The following is a 14,544-nucleotide window of genomic DNA, read 5'->3' on the forward strand; positions in this document are numbered from 1 at the left end:
GCTCCACACACAGGACAAACAATCCCGCAGAGTCTTCTCTACCCACCGTGACCCACATGAGGCTACGGATGTTGTTACATTCTTGGAGAGTTTGGTCCAAAGAATGCAAATCTACCCCATCATTAGCTCTCCAGGCAATTAGCAGCCTTAACGATGTCTCTGTTCATGAGGAGCTCTCATAATTACTGTGGCCTCCAGAGACTCTGACTGCTCTGCACTTTTTTATGTAATCAAAGAGGAGGTGGGAGCCACATTTTCCTCCCTTTGGAAGCTCAATTAGTCAATGTGCTACCAAGGATCATCAGCTGCTTCCATTAGCACCATCTCAACAGAAAAGAACATTACTGAATTCACACTGAATAAGCACACTTTTATCATGTTGTTTTGCACATTAAATGGCATAAATTCTACGCAAACTTTATTATGGTAAGTAGGGACTAACATTAATGTTGCTGACTGCTGTTGACCACTAAACATTCATACAAATGATTAATCAGTTTGTTTTGTGCTTCAAAATATAGTGTGTAAACTAAGAAACTTTATGTTCCAACATGTTCTGATATGATGGTAAATCTACACTAATCCACAGAAAACACAAGAGTCTGGACCCAATTTTGAACCTTTTTTGTGTGTGAATTTTAATCATAAAAGGAAAGGGAAGGAAACACAGGGAGGGTAACTTTGGTGGAAAAAGAAAATGCATTGTTTAGCCAACAAGGAAAGTGAAAGTGTTTGCATCTTAAAAATACATTTCAGGAGTCTATGCTTCCATGCTGACATTTGTTGGCATTTGCCAAAAGACCACTAGATAGAGTTTCTTTTGTGGAAGGAAACAAAGATAAGCAATTATGAGAAACTAAATTCAGCTAAACTGAATTCAATGATTAGGAGGGGTCAATTTTAACAATATCGTATAGTGTTTGTTAACAGGAGCAGTACCCCTAGTAGGGCTGCACGAAATCATTCAGCATTGATATCGCAATGTGCACATCCGTAATGATCACATTGCAGGATCTTGGTTATGGAGAGAAAGATTTTTTGTTTGCACATGTTTTTAAGGCATGTGAGAGTTTAAAAGTGAAGTATGCAAGTTTGACACCCAGTGGTTGAACTAGGTATTACATTCCTGGATCAAAATAAAAACAAGCGCAGGCTGGCAGATTGATGAGTGAGTCTGACGATTGAGCCTTATGCTGCGTTCACACGGAAGTGTCAAGCACGAGTGGTTTACATGTTAAGTCAATGCAAAGACGTGAATGGACACCGTGCGGCGTGATACGCGGGAAATAGGTGGCACGAATAATTTGATTCGTGCGAATGTAAGTTCAACTTTGCGCGAGTGACATGCAAATCGCTCAAGTTGAAAAATTTGAACTTCAGCAGACATTCGCACCACATTATCCATTCAGGAACTTTCTCTTGAAGTGGTGTAATTATGACTTATGCGCCTGTTGGTATGCCGGGGGGAAATCCTCCTGCAGACACCGGCCAACAGTTCATCAAGCTGGGCTCGGCTAAAAGCTTCCTTCATCCAGGCATGGTTTCTGGAGGAGTTTATGAGCTCACTGAGCTGGGTGTACCTCAGAAATGGATCTAGTGGACTTTTTTCAGTCTTCCTAATGCACATAAACACAGCTATTCTCTCAATAAAATCCATGTTAGCCATTTAGCAATGAAGCTAGAGTCACTGGGCCGACAGAGGCTTTGCCCATTACGCAAATCCGTGTCTATTGTAAAGTAAATTTGACGCATGAATGAAGTGTATTTGATAAGCAAATGAAGCGAGTAAACTCAAAATGTTCAAGCTATTTGCGCGTAAACATCGTGATTTATCCGCAAACGCTGCATCTGGTGTGAACACAGCATAAAGGCTAATTAAAGTAGTGTTTTAAATAAAATCAACGGCACACAATAGAAGGAATATTTTCCATTTTTAAAGCTGTTTTTGTTCTAACCAATACCTCGAATTGACATATTAGAAAATACTTCTATTTCTTGCAGCTGAACAACAGCTTTATTCAGTGCTAACAATGTGAGTTTGAAAGCCATTTTACATTTACTTTTATTACCATACTACTGAAAGCAGTTGCAGATAGTTAACCTCAGATCTTTAAAATAAAACGTTTGAAATTATGTCACTGTGGCGCAGTGGGTAGCACAATTGCCTCACAGCAAAAAGGTTGCTGGTTCAAGCCCCGGCTGGGTCAGTTGGCCTTTCTGTGTGGAGTTTGCATGTTCTCCCTGCATTTGCGTGGGTTTCCCCACAGACCAAAGACATGCTGTACGGGTGAATTGGGTAGGCAAAATTGTCCATAGTGTTTGAGTATGTATGGATGTTTCCCAGAGATGTGTTGAAGCCGAAAAGGCATCCGCCGCATAAAACATATGCTGGATAAGTGGCGACCGTAGATTAATAAAGGGACTAAGTTGAAAAGAAAATGAATGAATGAATGTTCTGACGTCAGCTACAGATGTAAAAGAATATGGGAAGTAATTCCTCATAAAAATGTGTTTTTAGACTTTCCGTGTTTGATTTTCTCTTTTATATACACGATTATGCTGTCAAACTGTTAAATAAACGCAGTAAATCACACTTTTAGCAGGCTGCTAAAACACTGCTAATAGTGTAATATTGCTCATATATTTTATAAAATAAAAAATAATAATAATAATAAAACATTTAAAAATGGCACAAAAAGAAAATATTGTAATGTTAGATTCTTCCAAAATCATGCAGCCCTACCCCCCAGGGTGATTTCTAATGGTGTATTTACACCAAACGCGAATGATGCATCAACCAGGAGTGATCTACATGTTAAGTCAATGCAAAGACATTTGCATTGCATTAGAAAATACTTCAAAAATCTATACTTTAGTGGACATTCGTGGCACGTTAACCAATCAGGGGCTTGCTCATGTATATGGGCATGATTATGACATAGTGCCAGTAGAGCATGTACTGAGGGGGAAATCTTCCTGTCGAAACTGGACAACAGCTAATCAAACTGGGCTTGGCTGAGTTGAAAAAACAGCTGAAAGCTGGAGGAGGAGTTGATTAACTCCCAGAACTGGGTATACTTCAAAGATCTAACTCACTCAGACATTGTGCGTTAACAAATCTAGGCTTTTTTCAGTCTTCCTAAAACCACATAAAGCACATTAAGGCCCAATCCCAGTTCTACCCCTTAGCCCTTCCCCATACCCCTACCCCTCGCTTTGCGTGTGCTTGTGAAAGGGTAGTGGTGTCCAAATTGTCTTTTGCTTGAAGGCGTAGGGCTAAGAGCAAGGGGTATACACCCCTTCAAACCAAGACTTTTCAGGACCACACTTAAAACCAAGGGGTAAGAAAAAATTCCCAGAATACCAAAGCATCAGCTGTACCCTGAAGATCCACAAATTAGTATTTTTTTGTCATTATTATGAATTTTTACAACAAACAAACACGTTTTAATATATTCATAACGGCGTTCATGTTTTACCATCATGCTTAAAAAAAAAAAATCGTAAAATAAAAACCGCTAAATTTCGCTATCTATTCGCAATCTATAATCCCAAATCATAACTCCTGTACAGCAGTCCCACAACTTTGTGATACTCGATGACACTGGAATACCCGGTCAGATAAGTTTAGTGGCTGTCTAGAACTTTTTACAGTGTCCGCTATAATGTTAAAGCTGTTTTTGTGTGTTTACATTGATGAGTATGGCCACTGTGTTAAATGCACAGTATTACGATCTTATTGCCACATTATGATAACATAATATATGCCTTCAGTGATTTCCTGAAGATAAATACTAAAAAATAACCTAACTGGAATTACTCCAGCGTTCGCAATCGTCTGATCTCATTTGAAGCAAGAAATCGCGAGGACATATGATGACGTGTGCAGGTACTGTAGTGCTGTCCCAATTCTCAGGGGTAAATTTTGAAGCCCTTCCCCTTAACCCTTACTTGTAAGGGCCAAGGGGAAGGGGTAGGGGTACAAAAATAGAATTGGGATTGGGCCCAAATCTCTCGATACAAACCATGTTAGCCATTTAGCAAGAAACTAGAGTCACTGTGCAGACAGAGGCCCAGCCTCAAAAGATCCAGGCAAGGCAAGAATAAACTTGGAAAACCTTGCAAAGGAATATTGTGTACAGCATTATAAACTTCATTTTTTTACACCAGTAAGACTAGAGACCCTGTTTTAATGATCCAAGCACATGTCACAAACAGCACAGTGCAGGTACACTCAGGTCAATGAAAAAAAATAAAAATAAATATAATGCCAGGCACATGGTCCATAAGATTTGTACCAATTATCTTAATGAATCCAACAGTAAGTGTGATTTGGGCATAACATGTCATAAACCAACTAGAGACTCATCCCCTATTCTATTTAGGAGCAAGTTGCACTAACTCTATGGTGGATTCAATAAACACAAACACGACAAAACACTTCTCCAGAGAAAACTGATCTGCTCATGTGCAATTTTGCTTGGATCAGAATCAGATTTTTGCAATATAACTGTTTAAAGCTACATCCTGTGTCCAAAGCATTTTTATGTGGCATTGTAAATTAAAAGTGATTCTCTTGTAAATGGTATTTCCCCTGCCTTTCAAAAAAGATCATGTTTGTCTTTTTTGAAAACGTTAACTGTTTCCTGCTGCTTGGAATGAGATTTGTTGTCAACTGCTTGGACAGCATTGCCTCACGCAGAATTGCATTACACAATTAGGAATGCTCAGTTTGACATTTTAACCAAATGTAAGGTTTTTGACCAATTAATGGTAGGTTAAACTATTAAAAAAAGCAATTGAAGTCTATGTTGAAGTCAAGTCCCATATAGCGTTCAACTTACATAATAAACAGATTTTCAAGTAGTATGAAATCACACTGGTTCATTGTAAATATTGAATTAGACTGACACAAGTAACAGTGAACTAATAGGTTTCACCTTGTTTTACTGAACCTTTCATCCAGATTATGCGAATGGGAACCTATTTAGGCAAACTCCCAATTCTGTTTTTGTACCCCTACCCCTTCCTCTTGGCCCTTAAAACAGAGTGTGAAGGGGAAGGGCTTCAAAATTTACCCCTAAGAAATGGGACACCACTACAGCACCTGCAATTGTCATCATATGTCATCGCGATGCCTCATGCTCATGCCTCATGAGATCAGATGATCGCGACTGCTGTAGTTATTTCAGTTGTGTTATTTTTTGGTATTTATCTTTAAGAAATCACTGAAGGCATATATTATGTTATAATAATGATATAAAGTGGGAATAAGTTCATAACTACACTGGGCATTTACACCGTGGTCATATTCATAACACACGAAAACAACATTAACATTACAGCTAACACTGTAAAAAGCTCATTCCCAGCCACTTGACTTTTCCGACAGGGTATTCGAATGTCATCAAATGTAGGAACGTTGTGGGACTGCTATACAAAAGTTATTATAACCCCTTCACATTAACATGCAAAACGAGGGGTAGGGGTAAGGGGAAGGGCTTAGATGTAGAATTGGAATTGGGCCTTAAAGTATAAAATTATCTCAAGCTACTGTATAACTTGTATAAAAAAGTAATCTTTGAAAGAAATGGGTTAGTTTATTATATAAAGGGAATGCCCAAGAATAATTTGGAAAACCTAGTCAAGCTGAACTGACATAAAAATTTAATAGTGTAGAGTGATGATGTTTTGATAATAATCAAAACATGTTTCATAAGCACATACAATCTTCAAGTTATAATCTATATAATTATAATCTAATAAAATAGTAATAATAGTGTATATTTAGTGTATATATTTCCTTTGCATTTCCAGCCTGAGATTAAGATTAGATTAATAGATCTAAGATTAGACTAAAATGAGATTAACTAGATTAATTTAATATTCAACTACTGTATGTACAATCACTAGTTCAACCCATTTTATTTTTTTTATTTGATGCAACTAGGGCTGGGCGATATGGCAAAAAAAAAAAAAAATTCTAGATTTTTTATAAAATTTGACCGATTCACGATTTCGAGTTTTTTTTTATTGTGTAACTACTCAACTTAAAACATTACAACAACATGACTGAAATAACATTCTCTTTATAAGTAACTTGAAAATCTGGTTAAGGAACACTGTATTTTTATTAACCCTGCGAATCCAGACCTTTAAAGGACTAGTTATCCTTGTGCTTATGCGTCCTTGACTTCACACATTATACAAAGTGCAGTCGACATTACCTAATGGAGTCACTCTCTTGGCATTGCATATTGGGGACGCATAAAATCCTGTTATGTGCGATTCTTTCATATTCACGAGTCCCGTCCTTAATCCGCTGGTCAGGTAATCAAAATGTCGGCTACTCGATGTTTAATTATTACGCAATACATACTCTCATTTTAGATATAACGTGACCATCATCTCACAATGTTTGATAATAAATAATCTTATTTTTTATTAAAACAAAATTGATTCAGCACTGACAAGCCAACTGCAGAGAAACAATTACCATCACGGCAACCAAGCACTTTTTCCGAAGCTCAGCTCTTCTTTTTTGCACTTGATTATTATGCGGTTAATGTTAAAAAAAATCAAAACGCGCGCGCTTTTATCACTGAAGCCGGTCTCTTCAAAAAACGAAAGTTGCTTCATCTGTTTGGCAATATTTCGGCTTTTAAATGAATGAAAAGTTAATTTAGATGAGCCAATATAAAAAAAAAAATGCAGTGAAGTAATTGTGATGTGCGACCACACATCGAATCTGAGGTCTGATCTCATCTCTCTCTCGCACTGTCATCAGGCTGGTATACGAGCTGAAAGGTAGAATAGCTGAACCTTCGCAAAATCTATCAAAATACTTTTAATAATAATCAAAAATTACTGAAATAAACAGGCATAAATGTTTTTGAGCCAAAAAGTCTATTTGTAGGATATCTGTAAACGCAATCAGAGCCAATGTTATGGAGAAGTTGTGTCGCCTAATAATATATATATTCATTCTAATAAAATGAAAGTCAAAATAAACAATTCATTGCATTTTTCGTTTGATAAAAATATACAGAAACAAAAAAAAACAAAAAAAAACAAAGGATGGCTAGTTTGTATTAATGCGTTTTAATATTAATAAAAATATGCTTATATTAAAGCTAAATGGCTATATAGCTAAGCCGCCAATAGACACGCCATTCAAAAATTATTATTTCACTGTGTACTAGGTTATTATTTATATTATACAATAAAAACTAAATGTAGCATGTCTCCCTGTCTTTTAAAACATGCAATTTATAACACACTAGAGCTGTAGGCCTATCTATGCAGTGTGTAAACTTTCAGGGCGGTGTTGGTTACTGCACACCACGTTATTAAACTCCCATACCTGAGGGAGATCATAATACCTGGTTTTAAAAATAAAAGGCATTTTAAAATATGAACAAGTAGCAAATAAAACTGGTCCCGTGGACTTTAGCGCTCTTTTGCAGCGCATCTCATGTGCCGGTTGGTGAGAGAGAGAGAGAGAGAGAGAGAGACATCAAACCTCAAAGGCAAAACAATCACCACCAACTTGCTGTTTTACACAGAACATCCAACTGTCTGGCACACAGCGTTCTGTACACATTTCCAACACTTCACAAAAAATGGAATTTGTAAAGGCAGACAAATATGCATATATTAAGACTCAACAAAGAACCCAGAGAATCGGCAACTAACAATCAACCTCTATCAGAATGGAACTATAATGGTACAGGGAAATAATGCTATCCTCACACAGTTTGAGAAGACTTTCCACACCTTAAAGGTAAAGGTGAACACTGAAATTGCAAACATTTGTATGCCCACCCCAACCCCTGCTACACTGGAACACATGGAGACTTCTCCCCCACCCCAATACAGAGGAAAAGACAAACTCAGAGGAGAAAAAGAGCAACTCTCTTCCAGCAAGCCCAGACCTCCACAACACAGTTGCCCAACTGCAACACAGCCTGGCACTACTGGAAGTGGAAATAATTGAAATCAGTGAACATGTCCAGAGCAAAACTCTCAGCACTGAAGACACAGAGCAACTCAGAGACCAGCTCTGCCAAATAAGAAATGCACTAAAAGTTTCCATTCAAGAATTAAAGGGAGACATGTCCACACTGTCTCAAGACAGAGACAATCTCCAAAAAGACTTGACAGACTTAAAACACACCATGGGGAAAGCACTATCAGAAATGAAAGACCATCTAACAAGAGAGCTCACAGGGTTTAAAGTTGAGCTACAACAGAGGGACACACAGATTGAGACACTGAGGACAGAATTAAAGTCTCTCTCTGCTCCTTTGAACAATCAAACCATCAAGCACCCACTGCCCCTCACCAAAGCCAGATCTCCACTGCGGCCCACAGAGCCCCCACCACCAAACAACACTCAGAGAGAGACAGACACACCTAAAACTGCCAGCAACACAGGCGTGGAACACCAGAAGCCTTCAACAACCACCCCTTCCACACCAAAGGAGAGCCCACAACCACAAAGCACGCAGATTGAAATCGCCATCCTCATGGACTCCAATGGGAAATTCTTGCAAGAGAAAAAGCTATTACCTGGCCATAAAACTTCAAAACTCTGGTGCCCAAAAACAAGTGATGCCCTCAGAATACTGTCTGCACCCAGTTTTGGCACACCCTCACACATCATCATTCACACGGGCACCAACGACCTGAGAGCCCAGCAGGAAAGAGTCGGGCAGCTAGTCTGCAGAGTAGCAGAGAAAGCTGCAGAGACCTGCCCCAATGCAAAAATCACCATCTCCACCCTCCTGCCTCGCAGAGACATCCACCCCGACACCATCAACAGAGTCAACGCTGACATCTCCAGAGGATGTGCTCTACTGCCCAACGTGCACCTGACTCATCACACCAGCATCACAGTAAGAGACCTCTATGATCACGTACACATAAAAAAGGACAAAGTCAATGTGTTCGCAAAAGCACTGAAAGACACAGCATGGGGCAGACAGACATCAGCTCACACAACAAACAGACTCTCACCACCTTACCACATGGAAAACATGAAACAACCTCCACCTGGACATCACTGGGGACCCCCACCTCACACGAGACACTTTCAGCCTACACAAGCACAACAGCAGAGACCGCGGCCCAGCTCTGGACACAGCCAAAAAACCCAGACCATGCCAGGACCCCCCCAAAGAGAAACACCTACAGCTGGTCATCACCAAAGACCTACTCCATCAAACAGACTCAATCCAAGACAAGTGAACAACAGCAGGAGGAGTCCACAGCATCCAACAACCAGCACAACCGCTGCTGACAGCACACCCAGACCAGCACTGCTGCCACAACCCAGAAACTACGCCCAGGCTATCAAAGGACCGGCGAAACCTCTGGAGATGGGTGAAATCAGACAGCTGCTACAATACATCAGCGCCCAGCTGACATGAACAGCCCCCCAATTTACATTATACAACCACCATGTATATATATATATATATATATATATATATATATATATATATATATATATATATATATATATATATATATATATAACTAATATATTAGTAAAGGTTTATCTCAAACTTAAAAAACAAGAACTTTACCTATCTCTAAATGACCCTGTCAATATCATTGTGGAATATACAAGGCCTAAAATCATCAGCCTTTGGACTAAAAAGCTTAAACACAGAATTCCAAGCAAACATAAAAAATAAAGACATTATTATTCTCCAGGAGACATGGAGCAAGACAAACACTACCACACATTGCCCACCCAACTACAGGGAAATTATTCTTCCCTCACAGAAACTCAACACAACTCGACAAGGGAGAGACTCAGGAGGACAAATCATCTGGTACAACTCAAAACTCCACAAATACATTGACACAGTTAAAACCGGAAAATATCACGCATGGCTCAAAATCCACAAGGATCTACTGTCGTCCCAAAAAGACTGTTTCCTATGTGCCATATACATCCCACCATCAGAATCCCCCTACTACAGTGAAGACATGTTTGACACTCTGGAGAAACAGACGAGCCACTTCCAGGATCAAGGACACGTGCTCATCTGTGGAGACATGAACGCCAGAACAGGACAACAGCCGGACTTCACCAACGCACAGGGAAGCAAATACATCAACAGCAACCTACCAGGTATACAGACCAGCTTCTCCCACCTTCACAGAAACAACCACGATCATATAGTCAACAAAAGTGGAAAAGAGCTCTTGCAGATCTGCAGGAGTCTGGGACTGTACATTGTCAACGGTCGGATAAGAGGGGACAGACTCGGGAGATTCACATTCTGCTCACCTCTTGGCAATAGCACAGTAGACTATATGATAACAGATATAGACCCTTCATCTCTCAGAGCATTCACTGTTAGAGAACTCACCCCACTTTCTGACCATAGCCAAATTACTTTATACCTCAAAAAGACAAAAACAAACCCTTGCACACAGCACAATAAACTATTTAACATCAGAAAGCCATACAGATGGGCTGAGAACAGTGCAGAAGACTACCAAAATGCAGTAAACAGCCCAAAAACTCAACAAATCCTAGATAACTTCCTGGTTAACGCATATGCCCACACCAAACAAGGAGTTAATATGGCAGTAAAAGACATAAACAATATATTCGAAAGTACAGCTAAACAGGCAAAATTAAAAGTTAAAACCAGACAAAATAATCTACCCAAAAATGACAAAAACTGGTTTGATCAAGAATGCCTGTCAATTAAGAAACACCTCAGAAACCTGTCAAATCAGAAACACAGAGACCCAAATAATGCAGAGATTCGGCTTCTCTATTGTGAAACACTAAAACAATACAAACAAACACTCAGAACCAAAAAGGCACAATACACCCAAAAACAACTGACAACAATAGAGAACTCCATTAACTCAAATCAATTCTGGGACAACTGGAAAAACTTGATCAAAAACGATCATGAAGAGCTACCGATCCAAAATTCAGAAATATGGGAGACCCATTTCCAAACACTATTCAATAAAGTAGAAACAGACACAAACCCTAAACAAAATCAAATAACAAAAACACTGGCAACACTAGAATCGACTATCAAGGATAATCAAAACCCAATAGACTTCCCCATCACTATAATGGAGCTTAAAGACAAAATTAAATCTGTTAAACCTAAAAAAGCATCTGGACCTGACGGAATATTAAACGAAATGATAAAACAAACCAGCCCTAAATTTCAATCAGCCATCCTAAAATTATTTAATCTAGTTCTGAGTGTTGGTCACTTCCCTGACATCTGGAATCAAGGATTGATAACACCCATCTTTAAAAATGGAGATAAATTTGACCCCAATAATTACAGAGGGATTTGTGTGAGCAGCAACCTGGGAAAGTTATTCTGTAGTTTAATAAATGCCCGACTACTGGACTTCATCACGACACATAATGTCTTAAGCAGAAGTCAAATTGGATTTTTACCAAAATACCGCACATCTGACCACATTTACACACTGCACTCGCTAATTGAAAAACACACTGTCCAAAATAAAGGTAAAATATACGCATGCTTCATTGACTTTAAAAAAGCTTTCGACTCAATTTGGCACCAAGGCTTACTTTATAAGCTGATTGAAAGTGGCATAGGAGGAAAAACATATGACCTTATTAAATCAATGTACACCGAAAGCAAATGTGGCATCAAAATTAGCACAAAAAGAACAAAATATCTTTCCCAGGAGCATGGAGTGAGACAAGGCTGCTGCCTGAGCCCAACACTATTCAACATCTACATAAACGAGCTGGCGCTCAGTCTGGAGCGATCCACCACTCCGGGTCTCGATCTCCATGACTCTCAGATCAAATGCCTGCTGTACGCAGACGACCTGCTGCTACTATCGCCAACCGAACAGGGCCTTCAGCAGAACCTGCAGCTGCTGGACCAGTACTGCCAGACCTGGGCCCTGACCGTCAACCTAAACAAAACCAAAATCATCACCTTCCAAAAAAGAGCCAGAGCCCAGGGAACACAACACACATTCACACTAGGTACCAATCAGATAACACACACAACACAGTATAATTATTTAGGCCTGAACATCACCTCCACTGGAAACTTTAATCCTGCAGTGAATGAGCTGAGAGATAAAGCCCGCAGAGCCTTCTACGCCATCAAGCGTCAATGTCCCATAGACATCCCTGTTCAGATCTGGCTGAAGATCCTAGAGTCCGTCATCGAGCCCATCGCCCTCTACGGCAGTGAGGTGTGGGGCCCACTGACAAACCCTGAACAAGATCTGGCCAAATGGGACAAACACCCTATAGAAACCCTGCACACAGAGCTGTGTAAGAACATCCTACACGTCCACCGGCACACAACAAACAACGGATGCAGAGCAGAATTAGGCAAATACCCTCTGATAATAAAGATACAGAAAAGAGCTGTCAAATTCTGGAAGCACTTAAAACTCAGCGACCCGGACTCATACCACTATAAAGCCCTGCAGGACAGAGAACTGAGCAGAAGAGCAGACCCACTCTCCCAGCTGGCCCAGAGCTTCAGGGTCTCTGAGACGTCTCCTGAGGAGCTGAACACACTGACTCAGATCACACACCAGATCAAGAACAGCTACACACACCACTGGGACACTCAAACACAACTGCAAAGCAAAATGCAGTGTTATCTGGCCCTGAAGAGACAATATACTCTGGCAGACTATCTTCACACAGTGACAGATAAAGGTCTGAGGAACACCCTGAGCAGATACAGACTCAGCGGACACCAGCTGGCTATAGAGACGGGCCGGCACAGACAAACATGGCTGCCAGTGGAGGAGCGGCTGTGCCCACACTGCCCTCAGCAGCCGATTGAAACAGAACTGCACTTCCTTACGGAGTGCACAAAATACTCAGAGATCCGGGAGAAGTTCTACCCGAAACTCACACACACACACAAAAACTTTGAGTTACTGTCAAACAATGAGAAACTGCCCATCCTACTGGGGGAGTGTGTGTGCTGCTGTGTGTTAGCAGCTCAGTTTGTGCACTCCTGCCACCGTCTGAGGAACCCACAATGATCCGCTCCACTGTCTCCAACACACAACACAGGAACTCTTTACTCGTGGACTTACTGTTGATAATATTGTCACCACTTTTATCCTGTTTCACAAATTACCGTTAATCTATTTTTATTTTTATTAATATTTTTAGTTTTACTGATATATTGTTATTTTTATTAATCTATTTTTATTTTCTTACATTTCTTTTCTTTATTTCTATATTATATTTTATGTTCATATTTGTTTGCACTACTGCCCTTTTTGCACTGTCTTGTCTGTACGCAGCGACGCTGCACTGCTTTGGCAATACGAATGTACAGCTATTTGTCATGCCAATAAAGCACCTAAAATGTGAAAAATGTGAAATGTGTGAGAGAGAGAGAGAGAGAGAGAGAGAGAGAGAGAGAGAGGGAGAGAGAGAGAGAGAGCGAGAGAGCGTAAAGAGCTCAAAGTTGGCATATAACCAAAGCAAGATCATGTTGTTATGAATATTCCATTACCAATACATTTCGAAATATTTATACATTTACATGGTGTTTAATGAGACTTTGTGATCTGTATAGGCTGTCTGATCTATACAGAAGCCATGATTTTAGCCGATCAGCGTGGTTCAAACTAAGATCAGCGGTTTTTCACATGGCAGGTTTTACATCCTTCGTACATGTTGAGAGATCGAGTTTATCGACGAGTTTATTGATAAGGGAATATGTCTTGACAATCCACGCAGACGTGACTTAATAAAGCATGAAGTCATGTAGGATTTAACTTGTTGCATTAGTCTGAATGTACATCCCCTCGTCAGACTGGATTGCGTTGCCGTATTTGCAGCAGCTCTGCGATGCATGCCCACAACTTCATTCATTGGGTTAAATTAGGCTGTCCAGTCTCTGTGTTCAGTCCGTCAGAACCATGACTGAAACCCAAACAGGCAGTCAGGTAATACAGTGAGTGAACCAAAGCGCATTGTTGCAATTACAATGTATCTAATCTTTTTTTTTTTATTATTATATATAAAAATAAAAAAAAACGCAATATCTCGATTTAATTCAAAATTTAAATCATCTCAAAACGTAAATTCGAATTAATCAAAAAAATTGAAAAGAAATAAATGAAATAATCGCCCAGCCCTAGATGCAACCAATAAAATCTGTGATGATGCACCTGGATGACATTGGGACGGGTAAAAACTCAGAAGATAAATTTGCCAAAAACATTAAATGAAAATTGCAATGGACGCAGAAAGCACATCGCGTGACATTCAAAGTTTAAAGATCAAAATAGCTCTCCACTGATGTTGACATTATTGTGCGTAAAAGTGCCACTTTGTAATTGATTTGCCATGACCATCTGAGTGGTTTAATCTCATGTTATCATACACAGCCATTCAAGCCAATCCACACATAATGATCTCCTGATGGAGAATGCACTCCACTTTAGTGAAGATCCACCTCTCCACTACTGTCCAGAAGCAGAAGCTGACCTGCTGGAGCGTCAACACAGATCCTTCCTTGG

The 14,544-nt window shown here is 39.8% G+C and overlaps 2 protein-coding genes across 2 annotated transcripts in view; one reads left to right on the forward strand and one right to left on the reverse strand.

Annotated features, from left to right (window-relative positions):
• Nucleotides 1–14,544, reverse strand: part of pdlim2 (PDZ and LIM domain 2 (mystique)) — a 128,126-nt gene that overhangs the window by 95,359 nt on the left and 18,223 nt on the right. The window lies entirely within an intron of this gene.
• On the forward strand, nt 1,436–11,959 carry LOC141375894 (uncharacterized). The gene is made up of 3 exons (XM_073910971.1): nt 1,436–1,574; nt 7,879–9,464; nt 9,525–11,959. The coding sequence occupies exons 1-2, from the start codon at nt 1,436–1,438 to the stop codon at nt 9,429–9,431; spliced, it is 1,692 nt and encodes a 563-aa protein (XP_073767072.1). The 3' UTR covers nt 9,432–9,464; nt 9,525–11,959.

The sequence above is a fragment of the Danio rerio genome, chromosome 8, assembly GCF_049306965.1.
Source record: "Danio rerio strain Tuebingen ecotype United States chromosome 8, GRCz12tu, whole genome shotgun sequence".
Taxonomy (NCBI): Eukaryota; Metazoa; Chordata; class Actinopteri; order Cypriniformes; family Danionidae; genus Danio; species Danio rerio.

What these genes read in the sequence shown, in the direction of transcription:
- LOC141375894 (XM_073910971.1), top strand. Translation starts at nt 1,436, where the DNA reads ATGACTTATGCGCCTGTTGGTATGCCGGGGGGAAATCCTCCTGCAGAC. An exon ending in TTATGAGCTCACTGAGCTGG is followed by an intron (nt 1,575 to 7,878) that starts GTGTACCTCAGA and finishes ACCCCAATACAG; the next exon opens with AGGAAAAGACAAACTCAGAG.